The sequence below is a fragment of the Ambystoma mexicanum genome, chromosome 7p (genome assembly GCF_040938575.1).
Source record: "Ambystoma mexicanum isolate Mex_15411 chromosome 7p, UKY_AmexF1_1, whole genome shotgun sequence".
Lineage (NCBI taxonomy): Eukaryota > Metazoa > Chordata > Amphibia > Caudata > Ambystomatidae > Ambystoma > Ambystoma mexicanum.
The window spans coordinates 575312082-575338378 of record NC_090939.1 but is presented as its reverse complement, the minus strand read 5'-3'; the positions used below and the strand labels follow the sequence as shown (position 1 = coordinate 575338378).

General features: G+C 49.0%; 1 protein-coding gene across 1 annotated transcript in view; it reads right to left on the bottom strand.

The window, feature by feature from the left end:
* Window positions 1-26297, bottom strand: part of VWA3B (von Willebrand factor A domain containing 3B) — a 2300294-nt gene that overhangs the window by 2090567 nt on the left and 183430 nt on the right. The window contains exon 4 of the mRNA XM_069636259.1: window positions 267-379. Coding sequence (XP_069492360.1) covers window positions 267-379 — 113 coding nt within the window. The remainder of the gene's footprint in view (window positions 1-266; window positions 380-26297) is intronic.

The window sequence follows — 26297 nt, the reverse complement described above, 5'->3', positions numbered from 1 at the left end:
TGGGAAACATATCTTTTTACTGTGGAAGTAGGCAGTTTATGTCTAGCATTAGACCGTCCATCAACAGGCTATACATTTTGGACATCGGGATTTAATTATGTTAAGGGCAAGAACGATTAACACATTTGGTGATAACAAACATTTGTACATTATCAAAAATAGTGCAAAGATATAGAAAAACATTTCAGTAGAATATTCCCTACTGCATGGTAGTATCACAACAAGGAATGCACAATACATGTCAGTCCTATGCATGCCAGTTTTACCTGGTGGTGTGCCACCTTTCAATGGAGTTTCAGAACTCAGATCCTCTCTTTTATGATCCTTTGTTATGAACCTAATGTTCTTATTTTCTGTTATTTCAGAAAATGCATGAAATCTGAAACATAAAATAATATATTAGATTATTTTCTTTAAACATTTCATTTATTTCTATCCATGCGTTAGAGAGAATTGCTGCAAGAATTACTCTATTTGCAGAAATGTTGTGAAATGTACTGCATTTGTGACAGATACACCAATCGGAAATAATGTGGTTTTCAGAATGTCACGCATGATAAAAATTCCTCAAATTGAAAAATAATATTTCCCATTCCAGGTGCCAAACGTTTGGCCTACCTATCATAAAAATGAATCCAGGAAGTAAGCATTCATAGCCCATAACTAGTCCACAGAGCCAGAAGATATTTCAGTGGAGCAGGCAGGCCATCCATGTGAATGCTATCGCTTGAGACAAGAGACTCAAAGGAAAGAGGATGTTTTGCAATATATCCAATGTTGGGTATGGATGTTGGCTTGGAAGTATCCTTCAATTATTTAAACTAAATTGTTAAGGCCACCCAATACAGCCACTTTAGTGGGAATACCCTTCTGTGGTCATAAGCTATTGTACATGGCTATAGATTATGTTGCAGTGATATTCAATACTAAGAAGAATATGGTTAAAGAAAACAAATGGACTAAGTATTTGGCAGCGCTAAACCATGAAATATAAATGTGTATGATTGCTTCTTAACTTCTCTATAGTAACTGATCTGGCATTACCTTGGCTGGTCACTGAATAGGATTACAAGTATTTGTAGTACTTACACTGTTTTGATAAAGTAAACACCACAGAGTTATTGGGCAACATTTCTTTTTAAATAACACAATTGCTGAATTTAGTTACTATGAAATTTTACTATGACAACTTACCGATGTAGAAAATTAAACTGGACATATCAATTAGATAACTTACATTGGTCTGTCCAAAATGGATCTGTAGTATATGCATAATGGTGTATGAGAAATCAGCAATACTAGTGCAGCCTACTCGTCATTAATTACTTCCACCGTCCTGCAGTGCGACAGTTAGGCATCAAATCCCCCTCAGTCTACACCCAAAGGTCTGGCACATTGATTTGATGAAGGGAGACACCAGAAGAGCTGGAGGAATCTCTGCACCCATGGAAAATCAGCATAACTGGGCAATCTAGCCAGAATCATGAGCTGGTAGAGGAGAGGCCCCCTCCATGACCTGATTTAAGGGACATGGCCTCAGACTCTAAAGAGAGAGTGATACTTGTGTTATATGGCCAACACCCCAAACCTAGCGCCTTTCTACAGATCCAAGAAAGTGATGGCCACCGCCATTAATTTATACGCTTTTGACACCTACAAATAATTAGAAAAATAACACCTGCTCTGAGCAGGTGTTGACAGGGATAGGGAGTGACACAGCAGGCCCATAAAAACAAAAAAAACAACAATAGACCACACATGGAACCAATAACCAATTAAGGAATGGGGAAAGCATAAAACGCAGATAGTTTCTGCAGTTGGTAAAATGAAGCACCATGGATAGAGAAGCACAATTTGTGCAAGACATTCAACAACTACATACACTACTAGGAGCTGCTCTGTTGGACAAGCAGCAGCCCTTTTAGGAGGTAGTCCATGAGCATGTCCTGAAACCCTGAGCACCCTGATCTGTAGCTCCCAAAGCAAGTATCCCTTCAGCATCAACATCCCCAGCCTTCAAGACAGAAGAAGGGAGAGAGGTATGTGAAGAATGTACACAATCAGGGTGTACAGGTCCCAGGCAACTAAACCTCACAGACATGCCACCACTCGCCTGGACATGCCTTAATTTCCATAATCTCCCAGGTATTAACTGCCATAATGCAATGGATGTTACTCCACATTGTTCTTTCCACTCACCCTGTTGCTATCAATGGCATTGCTTCTCAGTTGTATGCAATTACTGAGTACACAAGTATAGTGGGTGTTTTGGAAAAGACTGTTGCTTGGTTGAAACTGGTCTCAAACAACCTCTTTTGAAAAAAAACAACCCTAGATCCAGCTGATCTAGTCAATACTGGCCCATTATGAACCTCCCGTTTATTGGCAACATCTTGGAAAAAGTAGTTGCTACACAACTACTCACCAGAATCAAACAACTCCATCTCCTAAATGACTATGAGTCAGGGTTTTGCCCCAAATCTAGCATTGGTGGTGATGATGTCCTCCAAATGCGCTCGGAAATAGCATTACCGCCATGATCATTGGCGCAAATAGCGCAGAATCCCAACATAGCGAGCACGCACATCAGTCCCCGGTGGTAAGGCTATTTGCGCTCAGCGGAAATAGGGCCGAAACACATGCTACAGCTGAAAAATCTGGTGCAAATAGCGCTATCGCCCGGTGCCAGTGCTATTAGCGCCGGCGGGAAACGAGTCACTGCCGGATGGGAAGCAATGTGGCAGCCATTTTGAAAATCACAATCCATTAAATATCTGAGTTTCCGATAGCCAACCAGACCAGCAAAGCAGACAGAATGTCTCTGGGGAGGGTCAGGGGCAAGGCTGCCCACGATCGGATCCGAAAAACAACATTTTGTGAGGTGGTGCTTGCCGATGAGGTGTTTGCACACCACGATGAGCTACATGGGCCTGGGCAGCGTAAAACATCCGCACAGCGCTGGACAGCCGTCTGTCACATAATCAGTGAAAAGGTGTCAGCAGTGTCTCCCATCCCCCGGGACGGCGATGACTGCCGCAAACGCTGGAATGACCTGCGGGTCAGGGTCCGGGGACTGCTGTCCCAGCACCGGCAGGAGAGCATGGCCAGTGGCAGAGGAACTGTGGCACCACTAGCACTAACCTCATGGGTGGAGAAGGTCAGCTCTGTGCTGGACATGGAGGCCATCGAGGTCATCAGAAGTGCAGAGGTGGGTGTCGGCAGTGTGAGAAACCTGAAGGCATCTCACTTACTAGTCCCCAGGGATCTGTCATCCAGGTGGCCAGGACACAGCCATCACTACTGGATACAGTCCCTGGGGGTGGACCAGTGGGGGAGGATTACCTGGATGAGGGATCTTCGGGGAGTGGAAGTGGGACGCCGAGGATTGAGATGCAGTACCCCCTTGCTTGTAACACCTTTTTTCCCATCCTACTCCGTAGGATATTTAGAAGCTCTACCCCCTCACCCTTTTTTCGACAAAAACTTTCTCACACCGTAACAGACAACGGAATAACACCAGAGCCATTTACCTGACATGTCCCAACACAAGGGTCAGGCAATTGACAATAATCACACACACCTGACGGCCCTTTACCTTCCCCACAGGGATAAAAGGCAGAACACGAGAGCACACGATGTGCAAGGCCGAACGCACGAGGAAACCGCTACACGAACCGGCCGTCCAAACGGAGGACAACGGCAGCTAGACCTGGAGGGACGACAAAGGGGAAACCGCCCTTGCCCTTTTCAACTCAGACCTGCAAAGCCTCTGAAAGGGAAATCATAAGACCGGGAGTTACAGCTGGCGTGTGGATGAACAGATGTCAATGGTGCACTGGGGTCCCCGCATTGATAACACAGGTGGGGAGACATACTGGCTACCGCTGTACCGTCCTTGACTCCAAAAGCAAGCCAACCCAGCAGACTCGACACAATTGGTGAGTCGGAAGAAGCTGATAGCAAAACCAAATTAAATTGAGCCCAAGGTTGCAAGTGGCAACATTAGATGAACGCAAGAACAAAGAACTTGTGTATGTTTGAACCTTTGAGAAAGCCAGAGAAGGGCCAGCTACAGAGTGGTCTAGTGCTGCAGGAGTTCACATTCGAAGGACTCCCGCTGGCCCCTTTTTCTTTGAAACTGCAAGTACCAGAAGGCCCTAGAACAGAGTGGTGTGAGGTGTCAGTGTGGTCCTACAAGGGTCACGTCAAATCCCTTGTACACTCAAAAGTCTCTGTCCCATTGCCAAGAGAAAGCTAAGGGAAGTGAATCCTGCATCGTGAGAAAGTAAAGTGAAATGTACAGGTGGCAAACATGAACATTGTGTAGAATAAGACAAGTGTGAACCTGACAGAGGGATGCCGAAAGAAAGCTAGGAAAAGGGAATCCACGCTTTCTGTTAAGATGAAGCAAATCACAAGCTGTATTAGGAAATAATGAACTGTGTTAAAGGTTCTTGAATATTGCAAGCTGCATTTGAAAGGCAGTAGTGAACCCGACGGAGGGAGGCCCAAGTTGCAAGAAGGATCCAAGCCCGGCGGAGGCAAATCCAAGGGCGAAGAGCAATCGCCCAATGTACAAGATTAAGGAAGGAACTTTTGTTTGTTTGCTGTTTACGGGTAGGGGTGAAGAATAATACACCTGGGAACAGTGTATCGATAAGAGGGAACCTGGTTGAGGGTTGTCCACAGTGTTGTTTGTTTAAAAGGACATTTAAACTCCTGAAGGGTACGAGCGAAATTTGAGAGGCCGTACTGAACCAGACGGAGGGAGACCCATTTTGCAAAGAGGATCCAAGCCCAGTGGAGGGAGGTCCTAGGGGCAAAGAGCAATCGCCCAAAGGTGCAAAACCACTGATGGAACTTTTATTTGTCTGTTGTTCTAATCTATCAGGCCTTCTAAGGCAAGAGACTTTGCAGAGAAGAGGTTTGGCCCCTGAAGGTTCTGGTATTGTTCAACAGGAATTGAGAACCTCGTGCTGGAGAGGCCCAGGAGTGTGCTGGGCTCAGAAGATCCGCCTTGTACCGTGCTCAAAACATGGGGAAGGGAGACCCAGCCATACCATCCTGACTTATCATTTTGTGAACACTTCTTTCTTTTCTAGTGAACATTATCCCACACTATTTTTGTAACTTAGTGGTAAGGATTGGCAATAGTTTTTTTGTTGTATATGTTAGGAAAGATTTCATATTAGAATGTAATTTTCCAGTCAGGGGGGCGCTGTTGAGCAGCCTGCAAGATGGATGCCTAGCTTTCAAGCTCCGTGCCCGACTGCTGTATATCCGCCTGCATCAGCGGTTCCCTGCACCATCCGACACTGGGAGTGAGTGCATTGTGTTTGCCGTCCCCGGAGCAACATATTGATCCATGTCGGGGTGAAAAACGTTACTTCATCACCGAGCAGGGCCCTTCTTTCTCCTGACCCGGCCCCCCGCTGACTGAGGCCTGCCGGGCCGCGTGTTGTTGCTGCGGGCCCGGCCCCTGTATGCTGCTGTGATTTTGACTTCCTAATCCTTGCAGAGCGGCTGTCTGCCTCTGGAGCCCTGTGGAGCCACACTCTATCGCCGCAGGATCGGCCCTCCGGAGGCCGCTGGAGCGGCGGACTATATTTCCTCCTTGCCTGGCCGTCTGCGTACCTGACCCTCTGCGCGTCGCTTGGGCGGCGCTTCTCTCCCGGCCCTGTCCCGCCTCTGGTGAGGTGCGCCTGAAGTTGTTCCTGTCCCGGGCGGCTCCTCATTGCTGGCTCGCCCTGTGGACGGGCGGGCGCGGCGGATGCGCCCAGTGGTGTGCTGGTGACTCTGGCTGGTGGCTGCCCCATTGACTCATCCAGCCCCATGGGGGCTGCCAAAGCGATCCCGCCGCCCTGGAGATAACGCGGCCTACCCCGCCTGCGCCTGGCCCGCCGTCCGCCCCCCTACGAGGTGCCTATGGTGTTGTGCTGACTGCTGCCACCCGTCACGAACTTGGACACTGCGGCCCATCCGCATATTTTCTTCTCAGTCCACTGAGAGCGGTCCGGGGCGGCTGAGGCCTCGGCCGCGGCTGAAAGACTTGAACTGTGTGCCAGCAGGTGAGGAGGTGGGGGGCTGCGGTGGATGTGTGCTGAGCCCCCATGTATCTAACGCGCACATGGCTTGCCTGCAACGTGAGTCCCACCAGATCTGGGGTCCCTATACTTATGAAGCTGCTGCGGACCCGTAGGCCTGGGGCGATAAACAGGACTTTGTGGCCCCTCCGGCCCGTGATTTGGCATGACGCTGCCCCCCCCTTGCATGACCCTCGACGCTGCTGCGGATACAGCCCTCCTTCAATGGACCCAACGCCTTTGGCACTGCCGGGGCTTCCCTAGACCAGGGGGTGCGACACCGCTGGGGACCGGCCATGGCCACATCCGGCCACCCAACTCTGTGCCTGCCTGGCGGCCTCTGTCTACGCCCCCCTCCTGCTGCTGTTACTGGAGTCTGTGGACCCGCTCTGGAACGTTTTTGCCCAGTGTGCAGCTCAACCCTACCCCTACACTGAGTTTGGATTCCTGTTAACGGGAGATTGAGGCACTCCTTCTTGTCCCGATACTGCTGTACCCAAGGGGCCTAAGGACCACGGACCTAACACCCTGCAAGGGCTGCCCCGTGGTGCTCTGGTGCACTCCCGTAGCATGCCAAGTAAATCACGCGGGGCCAATAAGGCGGGGGCAATGGACAAATACACTAAGTCACTTCCCAGACAGGAGCAGGGAGGGTCACCCCTGAACCAGGACGATTCTGAGGCACCCTTGTGCCCCCCTCAGCCTGACCTCACGACCGTAATGGAAACCATGGCGAAAAACTTTGCGTCATTCCACGAGAAACTGGATGACATTAATGCAAGTGTTGCCTCTATGTGGGCCAAATTGGATCAGCATGGTACCAGGCTGGCGGAGGCCGAGACACATATCGGGGCCAACGAGGATGGAGTGCACGCTCTCCAGAACACTGTCTCTGAACTGGTGCGTGATATGAAGCAAGTCAAGGCAAAATGCGATGATTTGGAGTCCAGGTCCCGTCGGAATAATCTCCGCATCGTGGGGGTCCCGGAGTCCGCCCTCAAGGGCAAGATGGAGCAGGCTGTTGAAAATCTGCTGAGAGACCTCCTGGGTAATCCCCAACTCTCCCCGTTCTTCACGATCGAGCGCACTCATCGGGCGCTGACCCCCCGTCCCAAGCCAGGGGACTTCCCCAGGCCGATCATTGCCAAGGTTTTGAGTTTTAGGGACAGAGACCATATACTACGCTTGGCCCGGGAGAAGGGGGAACTGAAATTTGAATCTCAAACTATTAGAATTTTTCCAGACTTCTCCATCAGTGTGCAAATGGAGCGCAGGCAGTTCAACGGTGTGAACAAGTTGCTCAGGGAGAGGAAAATTGAATATGCCATGCTGTTCCCGGCACGTCTGAAGCTTACTCATCACAATAAGTTATACTTTTTCATTGTACCAGAGGAAGCAGTGAAATTCATCGAAGCCCACATCCCGCTTCCCGACTCGGTCGAGGAGCCAATAGTTGATGGATGAAGAAGCAAACACTGATCCGCACAGGTGGTCCGACTTAGGCGCCGCTAACACATGCGCTGTCTATATCTCCCTTGTTGTACTCATGAACCTTGCATTCTCTATATCCTCTGCTAAGCGTAACCTGTTGTAATGGCTCCCTGAATAGTACTAATTGATACCGCTACACGATCCACGGTGCATTGCACCAATCTCACACTCAAGTTGGGTTAACGGCAACAGCGACCCCCGCTGCAGCTTCAATGCCGAGTTTGGCATGTTATGACCGTTGGATGCGCCCCAGTTGGGCGCGCAGACAGGTGTGCACCTGTTCCGTTGGGCGCGCCTGTGTTGGGTCTTGGGGTGGGTTTCTGTGCATTGCTTGGTTGGGGTGGGCAGTGAGGGTGGGGTGTGGCAAGGTTGAGGGATGTTATCTCAAAAATGGCAAGGAGAGTGTGGCTTGGAGGGTGTAAAGGTGTGTCACTGCATCAATAACCATCATATGGTCAACAATCAAAGCTACGCGATGCTGGGATGTCCCATAAAGTCTTAACATGGCTATTAGGCTGGAATGTTCGGGGGCTCAGTAATTTCACTAAGGCCCGCAGGATAACGGCGTACGCTCAGAGGCATGGGGTCAATATTCTCCTTTTACAAGAAACCCACGCTCTTGCGCATCTCTCATTCTCTCTGGCACCGGCATTTGGCGCCAATAAAATCTACACTGCATACTCCTCTCAGTCCAGGGATGTCCTAACCTTGATTCACAAATCAGTGGAATTTTCCTTACGCACTAGCCACATAGATCGAGAGGGTAGATACGTGATCCTCCATTGTCTATTAGCTAACACGGAGTGCCTGTTGGTCAACACATACGCTCCGAGCATAGACACCCCCAACTTCTTCGATGACATCAATATCCTACTTCTGAGATACATCGGGATCCCAGTTATTTGGGCGGGGGGGCATGAATCTCAAACTAAGCACTGAGCTTGACAGATCAGGCACTGCACACAGGACGGTATCCAGAGCCGCTCGTCAGCTCCAGGCACACATTGGCCCAGCTGGCCTAATCGACGCCTGGAGAGCACTCAACGCACTGGCTAGGGAGTACACGTTTTACTCTTCTGCACACGAAAGTCATTCCAGAATCGATCTCTTCCTCCTGTCGGCCGGGTTGATGGGGAAGAATCTCAGCATGCAGATATTACCACGCACGCTTTCAGACCACTCCCCAGTGACACTCGACATTACCTTGCAGCCTGCACTACCTCGCCACTCCAATTGGCGATTTAAATCGGAGGCATTACATGACATAGTTTTTAAGGCTGACATACTTGCTGTTATCAATTCGTTTTTTTACAACAATAAACGTCATGACACAACTGATGGGGTCCGATGGGAGGCTTTCAAGGTGTTCATCAGAGGGATGTGTATCTCTAGGGAAGCAGGGGTCCTGAAAGACATTAGGAACTCTTTACAACGCTCCGAGACAAAACTCAAGGAACTAGAGCGTGAATACGCCTCTGCTCACTCCCCGCCCAAGTTGGCACAGATACGTGCGGAATTGGAGACCTTTGAGGCACATGCCCTCAGGGAGATATGATATAATGCACCACCCATTGCGGCTCGTAAGTATGGCGAGGGGGAAAGACCCGGTCGAACCCTGGCCAGGCTGGCTTGGATCGAGGGGGGCAGAACCCGGATTGACAGTATTAGGAGAAAGGACGGTGTCCAACATTGGGCTGACCAACCCATTCTTGAGACCTTTTCGGAATTTTATGCTGCCCTCTATGCCCCGCAGAGTGCGCATCGCCCTCAGGACCTGGATCGTCTCCTTGACAGTATCCCCATGTCCTATATATCCCACGCCACTAAAGAGCAGCTGGACGCTCCCATCTCTCTTGATGAGATCACTGAGGCTATCTCTGCCCGCCCCAAAGGCAAGGCCCCCGGTCTGGATGGCCTAACCGCTGAATTTTATCAAGAGCATGTTGCTTTACTGGCCCAGCGCCTGCATGAGGTGTGGGATGAGTCCCTCCGCCTTGCCACTCTCCCCCAGTCCCTCCGTGAGGCTATTATCACTGTACTCCCCAAGCCGGGCAAGCCCCCGGAGGAGTGTGGTTCCTACAGACCTCTCTCTCTAATGAATACAGACACCAAAATATTCGCCAAGATTATTGCGAACAGGTTCCTCCCCATCATGACGTACCTAATCCATCCGGACCAAAGCGGCTTTGTCCCTGCCCGTTCCACTGCTTTAAATATCCGGCACCTATTCAATGTCATCTCCAGAACTGACCCTAAACCTAACGCGGTTGCCGTGACACTAGAAGCCCAAAAGGCGTTTGATATGGTTTCATGGCAGTACCTGTGGGTGGTGCTGGAGAAGATGGGAATTGGCCCATGCATGCTCTCCTATATCAAACTGCTTTACACAAACCCAGTGGCCAGAGTCCTGGTTAATTCTCATCTCTCAGCTCCCTTCACCCTCCACAGAGGGACGCGCCAGGGGTGCCCATTTTCCCCCCTATTATTTGCGATGGCTATCGAGCCAATGGCAAACAGTATAAGAGACAAACATACTCGTAAGGGGATACGCCTGCGTGACACGCCCGAAATTATATCATTGTATGTGGACGACGTGCTTCTGTACATCAGGGACCCCTCAGTCATCCAATCATCCGTGAGATAATCAAAATAGGTACATTTTCGGGCTTCACTATAAATTACACTAAATCAGATATCTTCCCTCTCACACCTGCAACCCCTCAACCGTCATGCGAATTCCCACACAGGTGGGGCCCAGAAGGGATTATATATCTCAGGGTCCAGGTCTCTCTGTCTAGAGCCTCCCTATTGGCTGACAACTATGATGCTGCTGAGCAGTATGCAGAAGCTAGAATGAAGAGGTGGAGTAACCTCCCCCTGTCCCTGGCGGGAAGACTGTCGCTAATCAAAATGATTATAGTTCCAAAGCTCCTATATATATTCGCCAACGTCCCACTCTGGCCCGGGAAGCACTATTTCACAGACCTACACGCGGGGTTTGCCCGGTTCCTGTGGCACTCCGGGGCCGTCCGCCGGAAATGGCAGCATATGACTTTACCGTACGAGAAAGGGGGTTTTAACGCGCCGGATATAGCCCGATACTGGATTGCTCCACAAGCCCAACACGCAACTCACTGGTGTAAACACCAAGACCCACCTCCTCATGTCAAACTCGAGATCCTGGCAACCGAGGAGCTAAATGTTATGTCCCTGATGCTCTTCCACTCGTATCAATCCGACGCCCCTGCTGACCCAGTGGCCACCACAATTAGGGCATGGAAACAGATGCTGCAACCCCACTCTGAACTCCGTCCGTACTATAAATGGCTGCCCATATGGTAATTCCCAGGCCTCGCCCCCACACAGGATAAACTCCTCATGCAACACTGGCTGGACCTGGGGTATCGGGCACTTTCCGACCTGTTCCCCGAGGGGAAATTCATCACCCCGCAGACATGGAGGCCAGGACACTCTGGCTCACCACTGGAGTTACTGCAATACTTTAGACTCAGAGCGGCAGTGCAGGACATGTGGCCCTCATACCCGGATGAACCCCCAGAGCCCTCTGAAATCTGCTACATTGCTAATTCTGCAGTGGCTAGGGGCATGATATCCGCCCTTTACAAAATGTTGATAGAGCGTACTTCAGAACCATCCTATAAGATTCGGGATGCATGGAGCCAGGAACTGGGGTTGGCAATCACTGACGAGATGTGGGCGAACATGTGTACACACACACGCAGGGTCTCCCTCAACTCTAGATTTAGATGTGTGCAATATAAACTCCTTAATCGCCTGTATTACACTCCTTCGGTGGTTGGGAAGTTCGCACGAAATCAACCCCACGTTTGCCAGAGATGCAAATCCAACAAGGTGGATCACGCACATATGTTCTGGTCCTGTGGGGCGCTGGCCCCGTTCTGGGAGGCTGTGCTCGAGGCCCTCTCAGAGATGGTGGGGTTTCGGATCAACCCTGACCCCCTGGCTGTGTTATTGGGGCGGTGGGAGGGTGAGGGGGCAAGGCGGGTTGCTACATTTTTGAACGTGGGAGCCATAGTGGCCAAAAGATGCATCCTGCAGTGCTGGAAGCGGCGATCCCCCCCCTACGCTAGAAATGTGGCTAAAGGCTCTCACCTGGACACAGGTGTGTGAGGAGGACTATATCAATACATTGCCTGTGAATGCTCGCCCCAAAAACGTGTGGACAGAGTTCTGTAGCTATTTGAACAGCAAAGCTGATCTGGAGCTCTAATCCTCGCCCCGATCGCCAGATCAGACAGGGGTGTAAGCTGAACTGTGGCTCCCCTCACTGGACTTGATTTGTTTTTGTGAATGTGCCTGCCTTGTTACTAATGCACTGATTGTTTGTCCGTACCCTTAAACATGTATCACGGTTTGTTGATGTAGTATGTAATGCACCTGCTACTGCTCCTTGCCAATAAAGAGAAGTTTAAAAAAAAAAAAAGAATGTAATTTTCCCTCCAGGTGTCAACCCCCAGACCTTTTGCTGCTGTTTTACACCCTGATCTAACCTTTGCCAGAGAAGCGCAGCCCTCAGCCACACTCCTCTGGGCTTTCGCTCACTTCTTATGGGGAAACTGACATGCCCTTAAGACAGTCAGTACTGGGAGACTTTGTTTGCCTTAGTCCTTTCCTCATGTTGCAGCTTTTGTGCAACATGTAACAAGAGTGCAATGTAACTTACTTTACCGCACCCTTGGGTCTCTAGTCATTCCAAAGGCCCTAGAAACTCTTGCTGGACTTTTTATGAACTGTGCAGATGTTTCACGGACAGGACTGGTGGCAGCTATCGTTTATCTTATGTTTTACACCCTTTCTTGCTTACCGCGTTTGGCACGAATAGGTGGCCTGGCTCCAAAATGGCCATACCATGAGGTTCTTTGTCCTGTCTTTTGGCCATCTTGCCCCTTCACTTTCCCCAGGTCGAGCCGACCTGGGGAAGGCTCCCTCCGACTGGTCAGTCCTTATTTGGTCATGCACTTTCCCACGAAAACCAAAGCTTTTGCGGGCTTCTGCATGCCTTGTGTGTGTGCCTCCAGGATGTGGGCTGGGATGTCTGTTCCCAATACAGACCCTGGGTGCCAGAGAGTCTGGAGTGTCCTGAATGCCTGGGACCACCGTGGTCCGTGATTGGTCCACGTATGGAGTGGGTGTTTGTGAGCAGATCTCCCATTGGGTCCTCTCCGTTTTGGCACGAAGGGAACTTTGGATAAGAGGAGGCCGAGAACACCACTACCATGTCGATCTCCTGAGTTCACACGAACAAAGGATAAGGAGCCAAGTATCCTGCAACAAGAAGCCGAGTCGAGGAACCGCTGGTGACCCGCTGGAAGGTTTGGCACCCTGAGCCCACTGTCGTCCGGCGAGACCCCTCTGCATAAGATCGTCCTAGAAGGTCTGCGAAGACGCTTCGACCCATTGATTTAGTGGGACCAACTATTCTCGGCACCTTCATCAAACCCTGCAAGTAAGCCTCTTCGGAAGTGTCCCTGGGTCAACCAGTGGGCTGACCAGTTTACGCAGGACGTTTGCTCTGTTACCGCCGCGGTTTGGATGAAGCCCTCGAAAACCTGGTATACTGCTTGCTCTGTGTCCACGGCACCCTCACACCGAATTTCGTACACTTGGCATTCCCAGGTCTGAAGTGAGACGAGTGCGCCCGGACCGCAGTAAACGGGGGTACCGGGTTGCCCTGCTGTGGCAACGACCTGTGCAAGTTCACTGCACTTGTGACCCCCTTGACCCTGAAGCCTGCTACAGTGGAATTGGGCTGATTCCTCCACCCGGAGAGGAGAAATCGCCCCTGTCCCATTTGGGAATCCCCGCTGTACCGCAGAAACTACACGGTGTCGAGACGTCCTTATTGTCGCATTCGAACCTGCCAGCGAAGTGGACTGTACTGGCGAAGTCTGGGTCTGCATGCATCGGGGACCGGTGGGTAGTCCATACCCCAACCGGTGGCCCCTACTGCAGGAGCCCATTTCTACGCACGAAGTGGCCCCCAAGGGCCCCTTTCTTTTCCACAGCTTTTGCAAAATAGCGACTTCATCCCGCACTCTCAACCTGCCTCTGCCCGCAAGTGGAGGTCCTGCTTGAATAGTGGGGACTTGTTCTTCATCGACCTTATCCACCTTCCTGAGCTGCTAGTGATCCTCGAAGAGACCCTATTTTGTCCCTTGGCACAAGCGTGTGCATGTACTATTGAGCATAAGGCTCCTCTCTTCGTAGGGCTTGGACTGCCTCTTAGTTGTATTCTTGATGTGGAACTGAGTCTAAAGATTACTTGCAATGCCTGTTTTCCTCCCCATCTAGGTGGTCTACACATTTCGTGCCTTTTAATCCGTTAGACCCCTCTGATCTTGTATATATATTGTGTTGATTGTGATGTGTTGGTTTACTTTAGTATTATTGTGATGCTTTGCTATATTCTATATTACAAAGGCCTTGTAATAAATGTGTCTATATTTTTAATATAACACCTGTCTGGAGTAATTTGTAAGTGTCCTTGCTTTGTGTGCTCATTGAGGTCTTTCAGTCACCCTCACCCCTCTTGAGACTGTCTTGACCGCCTGCCATAGCTACCCAGATTGGTCTGGCTTGTCCAGAGGTTACCCTGTTCCAAGAAACTAGGTTGGCCTTCTGAACCTCTGCCCCTCCAGGTCAGAGTTCAGAAATCCCTCTTAACAGTATAATAGGCCCTTTTTATTTGACAAGACGCCACTAGGACTACCTTATTATTATTTGATGGTCGTAGCTTGCTCCCATTTTAGATTTAGATTTAGGTTGGGCGTTTATCTCACCCATTATATAGTCCAATAAACACCCTTGAACAGTGATCACTTGTGTCTGTATTTACTGTTGCCACCATGAGTTCCTTACAGCAGCAAGGAGGCAGAAATTGAGTGTACACCCCCCACCCCAACACATGTGCATGCAAATATGACAGCCTAGCCCAAGATGACCCAGTGTACAGACCCATGAGACGGGCATTGCGAGAGGGTGCAGTGGGTGGGTGCCACATCAGCCACCTACCAATCATCCATTTTCCAGTGCACCAAGGCCACCCCTGTGAGTCCGAGCAGTGGGGAGGCCAGCCAAGGGACCAATCCAAGTGCCATGCACCACACACCCAAGGCAGCAGCACAGCAGTGCCCCACAGGGACCTGCAAGTGCCATGTACCCTGCCACCTCCCCAATTTAAATTGCACCTATGAAGGTGACATAGGTGCAAGGGGATCAGAAGCATGCATAACCGACAACAGCTTCCCCAGCATCGACATCTTGCCATCCCACCACTGGCCAAATGCAAGCACCCTATGTATCCCCCACCCCCAATCTGCATCATTATGAATCCACATTTAAACACCCCTGGCCAAGACTGTCCATTGGCATAATTGCCTGTGTCCCTACACAACACCATGTATTGAATGCTATGCGTGCCAAAACACGTGTGGGAATGACACATAACGCTATCACCTATGTCCCCTACAAGCACACAAGCAACGCTAAAGGTGTCTGATGACAAAGAAGCGGCTGGCCGTCTGTGAGTGTGACATCCCGGCACACAGATACCACCACCACCCCGCAAAGGGGCAGACACGCCACACATAGGCGGATGTCACAGAAAGTCACTTCTCATCACAGCAGGAGCACGCAACCCCAACCAACAACACCTCTGCTGCTGTGGACACCTCCACAGAGGACATGCCACAAAGTCCAGTAACATTGGAGATACGGGGTGACAGCAGCCCTGACTCTGATCATGCGGCAGCGCCACCAACCCCTGGGGTGCAGTCGCCACCAGCAGGCCCCCACCACACGGGAGAGCCCACCACATCGGCAAAAGCGTAGCCAGACCTCTGCGATCCCACTATGCTGCCGACGCTTGTCAATGCCGGAGCCAGACACTGACACACCCTCCATTGGCTCCCGTGTTGCAAGCCCAGACCGACAGCGCACCCTCTCACCAACACCGCAAACGGCTACAATCAGCATGCTTATGCAGAGGCTGGGGGACATCGAACAGTGCCAAAGGGATATGGAGGCCATGGCCCACACCTACTCCAGCCATTTGCAGGCCATTTGCAATGCAATCCAGGGGCAACACGTAGGGTGGTGCATGATAATGCGAGGACCTGGAGGGTCACAACAGCCAGTACGGTTGCATTGACGGCATACGCACAAAGGATGCATCTCAGCCCTTGCAGAGGCCATCCATTAGAGCAATGAGCTCCAACAGCAACAGCTCCAGGGGTCTGGCTCCATCCCTTCCCATTCTACTACGCCAACTGAGGAATCTCAGGAGAGCACTCCTATGCGCCAGTCCCAGCGTCAGTCCCTGCGCCAGCTGCGCACAAAATCACTGGCTGCTGGGAGTCAGGGGAAGAGGTCACAGCAACAGACATGGCAACGTTTTGCCTGAGTGGCCATGCCATGGTCATTTTGAAGGGTGGACTGTGTGCTGGGGTGTTGGTGGAAGGTGGGGGAGGAGGGGTTGTGTGCTGGGGTGTTGGTGGTGGGTGGGGGCAGGGGGGTTGTGTGCTGAGGTGTCGGTGGTGGGCTGGGGGAGCAAGGACTGTGTGCTGGGGTGATGCTGGTGGGTGGGGGAAGGGGCGACTGTGTGCTGGGCTGTTGGTGGGCGGTGGGAGGGGGGATTGTGTGCTGGGGTATTGGTGGGCTGGGGGAGGGGGGACTGTGTGCTGGGTGTTAGTGGTGGGCAGGGGGCAGGGGGGACTGTGTGCTGGGGTGTTGGTGGTGGGCAGGGGCAGGGGGGACTGTGAGCTGGGGTGTTGGTGGTGGGGAGGGGAGATAGTTGGTGCACAAAGTTAGATAAACATTTGTTGAACATCATTCATGCATGGACATTCCTGATTGTGTTCATGTGCAGTTTATTCACAGTGCTTGGAGTGGACAGAGGCAGGGTATTGGACTAGAAAAATTGTCTATTAGTTCCTGCCGAGCCAGTCTCCCTTCCCTCACGTCATCCCTGGGAGTGGCTGCTCTGGTTCCTGCCACATGCTGTTCATCTGCATCTTCCTCCGGGTGGGGCATGTCCGTGTCGGGGGATAGTGGCTCATTTCTCCTCAGGCAAATGTTATGTAGCATTGCGCACACCAGCACGATTTTGCCAACTTTGTCAAGGGCGTACATTAGGGCTCTGCCAGTGCGATCTAAGTACCGGAATCGTGCCTTGAGGAGTCCAAAGGTGCGCTCGATGCACACACAGGTTCGGCTGTAGGCATGGTTGTAGGCGGTCTTGTGTGGTGTCCGTGGGTCACGCACATGGGTCATCAGCCACGCCAGTTGTGGATATCCAGAGTCACCTGCATGAGGTGGAATACAGACATTAGTCACATGTCTCAAACATGGGTATGCTCTCACACTATATCGGGGCACTGGTGGACGTGTGCATGCATGTGTCCATCCCGCCCATGCAATGTGTATGTGCGATCCCAATGCAGCCTTTGTCAATGGTGACATGCATATCTTTGCCTGCACACACATTGGCACTGGCAGGCCTGCTGTTGTGTGCTGCAGTGTGGATGTGCCGCAATCCTGATGAATTGTAGTACATGTGGTCATGTGTGTTGTAATGGCAGCGGAATGTGTGCATCAGCGTGTGTGTCCGACATGTGCATGCTCCCTTGGATGACCCCTGTCATTGGTGCAGGTGCTGGCCGGGTGCTGCTAGTGCGTCCACTTGTCATGCCATGGTTCTTGTCAGTGTCACCATCACCCACCCCCCCCCCCCAAATGCAGCTCTGATGCTTCAATGTGCATATGTGGCGGAAATTGTACTCACCCACTATCCACTTCCGTTGTCCTCTGTGCCTCTCCATGTATCCTCGCAGTGTGCTGTTCCGTTATACCATGGTGACGTGGGTGGAACCTGGGTAGCGGGCACAGCAGTCTGTGGTGGTGAGGTCAGGGGCACAAGTCATCGCCAGATTGAGGGAGTGGTAGTGCTTTTAGTTCCTGCATACGGCCTCATGGGACTGGGGTGCCACCTATGCCACATGGGTGCAGCCAATGGCTGCAATAACATTAGGCAGTTGGGCGGTGGCATAGACACTTGCCTTCATGTCATTGACCTAGGCCAGGGTGGTGGGAGCGGGGGGGGGGCAATATGGTGGTTCATGTGCCGCAGGAGGGCATCCGGCACCTGCACAGCATGTGGGCTGTGCCATGCCATGCCATGCAGCATGGCCACAGAGTGCTGGAAGGTGCTTGTCCCCAGGAACTGCCACAAGCTTAACCAGTGGGGGCACGGCTGTACAGATATTGATCCTGCTCCCTATGTCTTCCTGGATTGTGGCAAGAAGCTTAGTGATGGTCTCCCTGTTCAGGCGGTTAAGAGTGACCAACTGGGTGTCACTGAGGGCCCCAGGATGATGGCCTGACCCTGGGGATGGATTATCGCCTTGCTTGGACGGTTCGTCTCCTCATCCTCCTCCTCCTTCTCCACCCCCATGTCCAGCAACGGAAGGCCCAGCCGCAGCATGAGCAGCTGCCTGTCCCAGCTCGCAGCAATGAATGGTAGCATGGTGTTGGAAACAGTATGGTGTTGGGGTTCAGTGCGACTTATGTAGCCCTCTGGTTACATTGGGTGCACCTGTGGCTTCATTTTGGGCACCTGTGTTCATTTACCTCCAGCTGCAGGCTGGAGTTAAATCTCGGCTGTATTTGCTCTGGTTTACGGCTCTACTACTGCCGTACTTGCACTTGTGATACGGCTGGAATTGCGCTTTGTGTTGTCGGCGCTATTAGCGCCGGCAGTGATAGCGCTGGCTGTAATAGCACCAGCTGTAATTGCGCCGGTACATTTTGTGTCCGGCGGTATTTGCGCTTACCCGTAATCCGGCAGAGCGGTATTGGTGCCGCTAATTCTGTTATCACCGGATTTAAGGGCTACCGCCCAACTCCTGATGAGGCCCAATATCTTTCAATATCCATCCCTTGTAAGTACTGAGACAAGGAGGAGGGATGGAGTAGTGAGGGGAATCAGAGACGGCAAGCCAATGCAGCAATCTAGTATTTGGAAACTATTGAACAGTGCCTGGAACTTTAAAATGGACACATCTGAGAGGGAAAAAGAGAGACACACTGCAACGTATGTTGATGTCGAGCGGAACACAGAAAGCAGAGATGCAAAGAAAGACAGCTGCGAGGCTGTCGCTAGGGAGAGAAACTTGCAACTGTATTCTGACACTGGTCAGAATCCCAGAGGCAGACACACTGGGCAACTCAGCATGAAGGCTCTCACCGGGACCGAGCATAGTGAGCAAGCTGACTACAGTGCCCTGTTCAATGCCCGCTGGTAGATGAAGCACCCGAAAGCACAGAGAGGTGGTGCAAAAGGCAACCGGATCACTGCACGCGCGCCCGGCTAGTGAACAGAGAAGGAGAAGGAAGGAGAGATGCGAGGAGCACCCTTGCTACATGGTGAGCCCATAGAGAATAAGTGGGGAAGCATTTCGCATATGGGTGAATGCTGTGTCGAGATAGAAGGAACGAACAGTGACAAACGAGGGTCAAGGACACGCTTCTTAGAAGTCAAAGAAAAGCCAAATACAAACTTTGTTGTAAGACGGGCACTGGTCCTGCTGTGGAAGGACATAAAGAGATGACTGAAAGAAACAGTGAATAAGAAGAAAGAAAATCTGGCAGGTGTGAAGGCATCATGAAGTAAGACATAAACAACAGATTCAACTTTCTAATCGAAAGCTTTATTTTTCTTATATGTCAGATAGAGTAAGGCCCAACTTGCCCTATACTAAGGTGGGATTTCCCTACCTAACGAAAATTAAGGATAGTCTGCATCAGTAAGTTAAAATCAAAAGTCTGTGTCCAACACCTATACTTGCCCTCACCACTAACTGTACACAATGTGTAGGGATGTCAATGGCAAAAGGAATAGTGTTCAAAATTAAAGTTCCTGAGCTTCTTCCATCTCTTGGCTTATAGTTGGCTTCCCCTTCCCCAAGTTCTGAACAGTTTCAAAAAGGCCTTAGGGTTCTATTTCCCAAGAGTTCACCACAGTTCTCAAAGTGTCAGGGCTCCCTTCCCCAAAAGTTCAATCCAGGTTACAACGTCTTGGGGTTTCCTTCCCCCAAGAGGGCAAATATTTCAGCTTGTAAAGAAGCCCTTTACCAACTCAAACCTTCTTGGTTATTCAGGTTTTTTCGTAATGAAAATCTCGGGGTTCTCTTGCCCAAGAGTTCAACTCTTCCAGCTTTCAAAACCAATATCAGTTCAAAATCTTCCAGGTTTCAAAACAATACCAGTTCAAATCTTTATTCCTCCAGTCTTTTCAATGGTTCACAAAGAAGGCTCTGTTTCCTCCTTTTCAATTCACTTCAACAACTGTTGCCAAACACAAACTTCTTGACATTTGCTTTCCATGGCTTTTTCCAAGTGCGGTTTCTCGGTCTAGGAGCAGTTGCCAGACCACACGGTCCGCCCATTACAGGTCACGCAACTGATGCCCCAATTCACTTCATTATGCTTTCTGTGTTCCTCTGGCTTTTGCCAGCACAGGATATCTCTCTCCTATCCTTGGGTTTCTTTATAGTTGGCCAATGTTCAGTTTTCCGAATCACATCTTTATTGGAAATCTTTTGTCTTGGCCACCACTTGTGACTTCCACTCTCATTTCATATCCTTCATGATAGCTTTCTGGCTTTTCCACCATTTATGGCTCACACATCTCATTCCGTGGTAATTCCCATTTGTACCACCTTGCTTTTATTTCCTTCATAAGTGCTCATGACTTGCTTTTGTTCTATACTTGTTTCAACTTTCAAAACCTCTTGTAATAGCATGCAGCTTTTTTGGAATTCAAATATACTGTCTTTCGTCTTCCATACTACTTAAAACATTCAAAACATTCTAAGCTTGTTCAGCATTCATACACTCTCGTGTCTAGTCCCTGGAGTGCCCCGGTAGAAGTGTTCCCTTCTTCTCACTCACCAGTAGTATGCAGTAGCTCCTTTGGGTTTCTCGGCTTCGCTCCGCCTTGCTGTCCTGGAATTCTGTAGTGTGTAGCTCTGCTCTTCCCCATCGGGAGCTAATGAGAGCTCCACTTGCTCTCTCAGCGACTTGCGGCAATCGGGAGGCATCAGTGTCCCACAGCTCCTGCTGTGAGCACCGGACAGGGAGAACAGGGGGGTCTTGGACCCTCTCACAGCCAGCCTCAGACCCGGCATCTCTCTCGCACTCCTATTCGACAGAGCTTCCCTTAAGCCAATTCCTCTCAAGCCCGCTCCACTTCTCCAGGCCACGTCCTTCTCTCCAGGCCGTCTGGGTGGTCATCATTTTTGACTGCAGGTGCGAGTCCTCAACTTTAATTGTCTGACCATGGTGAAACCTTTTAGCTGGACATACCTGGCTATTAAAACTGAACTCCTCCAAGGCTCTCTTCCTCGTCTCAGTACCAAAGTGATATTTTAGTTTGAATGAAGTGAAGTGTGCATAACTCCCGGTTGTCTCCTCCTCATTTTAGTATTGAGCAGCTTTTTGTCTGCATTAACAAGATGAGGCTGATATTTATTAATCACGTCCAAAATGAGGCTGTGTCCTCCAAGTTTGTCTTTTCCTCGTCCCAGTATAAAAATTGCATTTCTGATGACCTTTTTGAAAGGAGGAAAAGGGAAAAGGTTGACAGTAACCTACAAATGCTGTTTGGACATAAGGTTCATTGTGAAAAGGGAATGGGGGATACCATGCCTCACCGAAGGACATCCTCTCCCCATTCCCCAAGTTCCTTCCACTCAGGTGAACCTCCCTTGCATATCCACACCCAGGGTCAGGATCCAAAAGCAATGGCCTTTCCCTGGCCACCTGAGCAAAGTATACCGGGGAAAAAGAAGTGAGGATGCCCTCAGGTTCCTCACACAGGCTAGAGAACTAGGCTGTGTAAATTGGAAGTGAACCAGGTAAAGAGAATCATTCCTCCTAAGGCAAACCCAAAGAGGGGGCAGTGTGTATTTTGCAATTATAACAAAGTCCTGGCAGGAGAGTATACCAGGCAAAGCCAAGAGAATTCAAGTGTGTAGAGTGAACTGAAAAAGAGAATCCCAAGGAAGATTCATGCCCTTAGGATTGTGGGTTACAATAAAGGTGAAAGAGAACCTGGCAGGAGAGTGTACCAGGTACTCTGCCAGTTTGAACCCCGCATTCAAGATAAGATATGTTGAAGGGAGAATCCCTTGGAAGATTGATGCCCTTCGGATTGTAAGTGTCATAAAGTGTGGAAAGGACCTTTGGGAAGGGAGTTGTTCCCCCAGGTGTGGAAAAAGAATGTGGTTATTCTTTTGAACTTTTGTTTTGGTGAAGAACCACCTGGGGTAGGGAGTCATTACCTACAACTGTGACCATTATCCTGTTGGAGCCTTTTTGTTGGATTTATACTTTTCCTTTTGAACTTGAACATTTGTGCACTTGGAGAGCCAAAGACAATATCCTTAGTCCCTTAGAGTTACTTTTCAGAATGAGAGGCCTAGGATAAGATTTCAGACGCAGGACATTTTTGATTTGGACATCATGACACAGGGCAAACCCTTAGTTTTGGTTGAGTAGGGAAATAACTCCTAGAGTAGGGATAGTGAGGCATTTTTCCAACCCCATGGTGTATGCCAATCACTATGAGTCCTCTGTGTCCAAGTCTCATTCCTGGTTCCTCACAGTATTTTGTTACAGAAATAGAGCAATGGTTCATAATACTCAGGTTTTGCCTCACACAATCTACCATCTACCATCACAATTGGGAGAAAGCACACCCACAGAAGAGGATATGTATGCATCATGATGAGTAACTGATGTGAATATAAGTAACTGAGTAACTGGGTGCAGAGGGGTATTATACAATAATATGAAGAAGGTGGTGCCCGTGCATGCCGTACCCCCCTATTTAATTTAGATGGGGATACCCACAATTTTTAGACAAAATTGTTGCTAACCCAATGGACACATTCCATTCTCTACATTTCCAAATAAAAATTTAGTGGATATAAAATTCTGACTTATACGGTGGTACTTCTTCTTGATGGGATGTCTTATGGCTGTTCTGTGTTTTACTTAGTTCTGAACACTAAACATACATTTCGCTTTACTTTGCTGTAGTTTTTTGCTGTACTTTAAGGTACTTTTTGAGATCACTTACCCCCTGTTTGGAGCAAATGACAAGCAAACTGTGTCGTTGCTCTAATCTCTGCTGTCCCCTCTTTACAGGATTTAAACTACGAATAGAGTTGTGCTTTGTAAACTCCGAAAATGGCAGACTGCGACATGAGTCAGACATTACACTTGTCCATGACTGAGCAGAATGAGCGTTCTGTGCTGTGTTGACCTACTGTACAGTAGAGTAAGGGATGTCTCTCAGCTCGCTATCATTTGTATGGAGCCACCTAACTTCAATGGGATCACTCGACAAAAATTGGAAACAGAGGGGAAAAATTAGCCTTACATTTTGCGCAGTGATGATACGCCTTGTTTGCATACAGTCCAGTAATTGGGAAAGGAGTATGGTCATGGTGCAATGAGGTAGATAGGGCTGTAAACTGAAGGGATAAAAACAGATGCCTCACATTTTGTGCAGTGTTGATATGCATTGTTTATGTCTGTACAGTGCAGTATTAGTGTGCTTATGTAATGTTCTAGGGTGCCACCTATGACCTGTGATGAATCAGAGATCATTCCCTTGGGAAACCTGGCCTGGGACCCTTCTCATGTGACCAGGGAAAGGCAGACGCTTCCTGATCCTGACCCAGGGGGTGGAGGGGTGGTGTTCTTCAGGGGATCACATCAGGGGATCAGATCAGGAGGAATGGGAAAACCCCTTTACTAACTTTCCCAGAGACCCTAGCATCTTAATATCCTATTGTAAGATTGAAGCTATGCGAGGAAAAGATATCTTCAACATTGGGGACTTCATGTCCCACAATGCCCAAAGTACTGGGACGAGGAAGAGGGATGGAGAGGCACTAGACTGCAAGATGCAGTCTAGTGATTCTAATGACCTCTTAGGCGAGGGACTGTTGAGTATAAAGGTCCCCCTCATTACGAGTAGTAGAAGGTGGAGTGTCTGCAGAGAATCCATGCTGCAGTGGCAGCAGAAGAAGCAGAAAAGCAGAAACGCCGAACCACTGCTATTGCCAGAGTGGATGATTGTCCCGAGAGAGTCTCTAAGTTTGAAGGCCTTGTATGCAGAGCTTGCGTGGTGGGAAGCATGAGGTTAAAAAGCTTTCCCCATCATAACTCGGGTTCCAGTGGCAGGCGAGCACCAGAGTGTCTGTGGAGCACAGAACGCTCCTCTCCCGAACGGTGCGGGCCGCGGGAGGAGAAGAGAAGCAGTTTGCCGTGCAGAGCAAAGCGAAGGAAGCAGAAGGCACTGTGGCAGCGGAGCAAGCGTATGCAGGACCCAGTGAATTCAGCATCATTGTATGACCCCAGAACGCACCGTAATCTCCCGCAGCCATAAACAATGGTTTGGAATACCAAACTGATGTTAAGAAGTTAAGGTGGCAGAATAAAACTGACTAAGAATATCAAACTGATACAAAGAAGCTAAAGTGGCAGAGTAAGAGATATGGGAGCAGACAAGAAGGTTCGAATTATACTTACAAATGTGAAAGTAATTGCCAAAGCCAAAAGAGGGCAATATCACAAGAAGCCAACAAGAACTATTATAGCCAAAGCCAAGAGAGGGCAATACTAAAACCAGTTAATAAGAACCAGCATTGTCAAAACCAAAGAGGACAATACTAAAACAAGCTAACAAGAATTTTAATTGCAAAAACCAAGAGAGAGCAATAAAGAAGCAAGCTGATTGTAAGTTATGTTGCCAGAGTGAGAAAGGAGCAGTAGTTGGAAAAGACCTAAGCAAGCATTGTGTAAGCCCAAGAAGAGCAGGTGTGAGAGAAAGTCATTTTCAGCATTTGGTTGATGTAAGAGTGGGAAAACAAGAGTGGCAGGAGAGCAGCCCCCGGATAGAAAACATTCAGGAGGAGAGGAGCATAACCCCCATTGCATGTGGGAATCACAAGTGTGGAACAAACAGCACCAATGTGTTTCATGTCTTCCCAGAAGTAGTCGATATTGAAGTTGTTGAAAGTCAAAAGACGTTGCTAAGTTGTTTGAAGCACAATTTACCACAGAAGTACTTGTAATAGGGTTAGGAATTTCTTTAGTCCTGGCAGGCGAATATACCAGGTAGAGGTCATTTAAGTACTGCGTTGTGGTTAAAGGCTGTGAAGAAGAAGTGGCAAGAGCACTAAAATATGTTGTAAACTGGTGTAAAATGATCCTGTCAAATCATTACTGTTGATACAGATAAACTCTGGAAGTGTTTTTGTTTTCTAAGAAGAAGCTGTGTTGAACTCTTTGCTATAAGTGGCGAAACAAAGACTTGTTTATTTTAAACTGTTGGTCAATGTCCAACTGAGAGGCTTTTTGAGTAAGAAGAACATTATTATTAGAACTTTGTTGCAAGACAGAACTTTCCTAATTTTGAACTGTTGGTTAAAAATCTTGCTTTGACTCTGGGGATGGGGTTCTCACCCAGGTTACAAGGAGAAACAGTTATCAGCTTTATGCTGAACATAACTGTTATTTTTGTTATATTTGAATTGCCATATATTTTCTTTATATGTTTGTTGTATGTATGTGTGAGGGACAGATTCCTTTTGTTGGAATGTTTCCTTTAGTTTATTTTGATAGGCAGGGAAATCCTCTTCAGAGTAGGGATGATGAGGCGTTCGTCAAACCTTTTTGAGTTAATAAAATGGCATCTTATGAAAAACCTTTACCAAGTTTTCCGCCTCACATTTCTGATCCCTCACAGAGCTGTGACATGGATAAGGAGATGCAGGTATGGCCCTCAAAACAATGCATTGTGGCAGTCATGGACTTCAAAGACATGCTGTTCACATTTGAGGCATTCATCGTATTGGAACCAGTGGACAAAAGGGGCGGGTTCTCTGCCACGAATGACTCCAAATATGATGAGATGGTGTTTCCAACGATATAGAATGACCAACATTATCAAGTTATTCGTGAAGATCCTATAGTGGAAATTAAGGCTTGTATCTTAACCATTACAATTAAAGCCACTGATGAGGATTTCATTTCAGAATATAAGTTTGACTAGCTAAATTCTGGAAATCCACAGCGATCGGCTTTCTGCAACCTTCTTTAATTACACATGGACTTCATTGACCCTCCTCATCTGTATGTCATTGTATTTTCAAACCTATTTCTTTTTTTTCCAAGTTGTCTATTTATTGAAGCTTCAATAGACAGCATAGGTATGATCAGTAACAACAGTTAGTATCACCATGAGTGCTTCATCAAAGCTTCATTTTCACAAATATAACAAACCCCAAAGAAAAAAGAGAAAGAGAAAGGGCAATAAAATACATTTTAAAATGTTGTGTTACTATACAACTGAGAACAGCTTTATCACAATAGTTCAAACATGCATCTGACAATGGACCCTCCCCATCTGCGAGTTCCAATCTCTTCAAGACATGAATTTGTCAGCATTAACATCCCAGTACATTAGTTATTCCAGAGATAGGTGTCTCAATAGCTGGGGCCTATAGAACATGTGTCCTCTTTCACGAATGAAGTCAGTGAAGGGGCCCAGGTCCAAGGAAATCTGCCCATTCTCTCTGATATTAGGGCTGACGGCTTCTCCATTGCAAT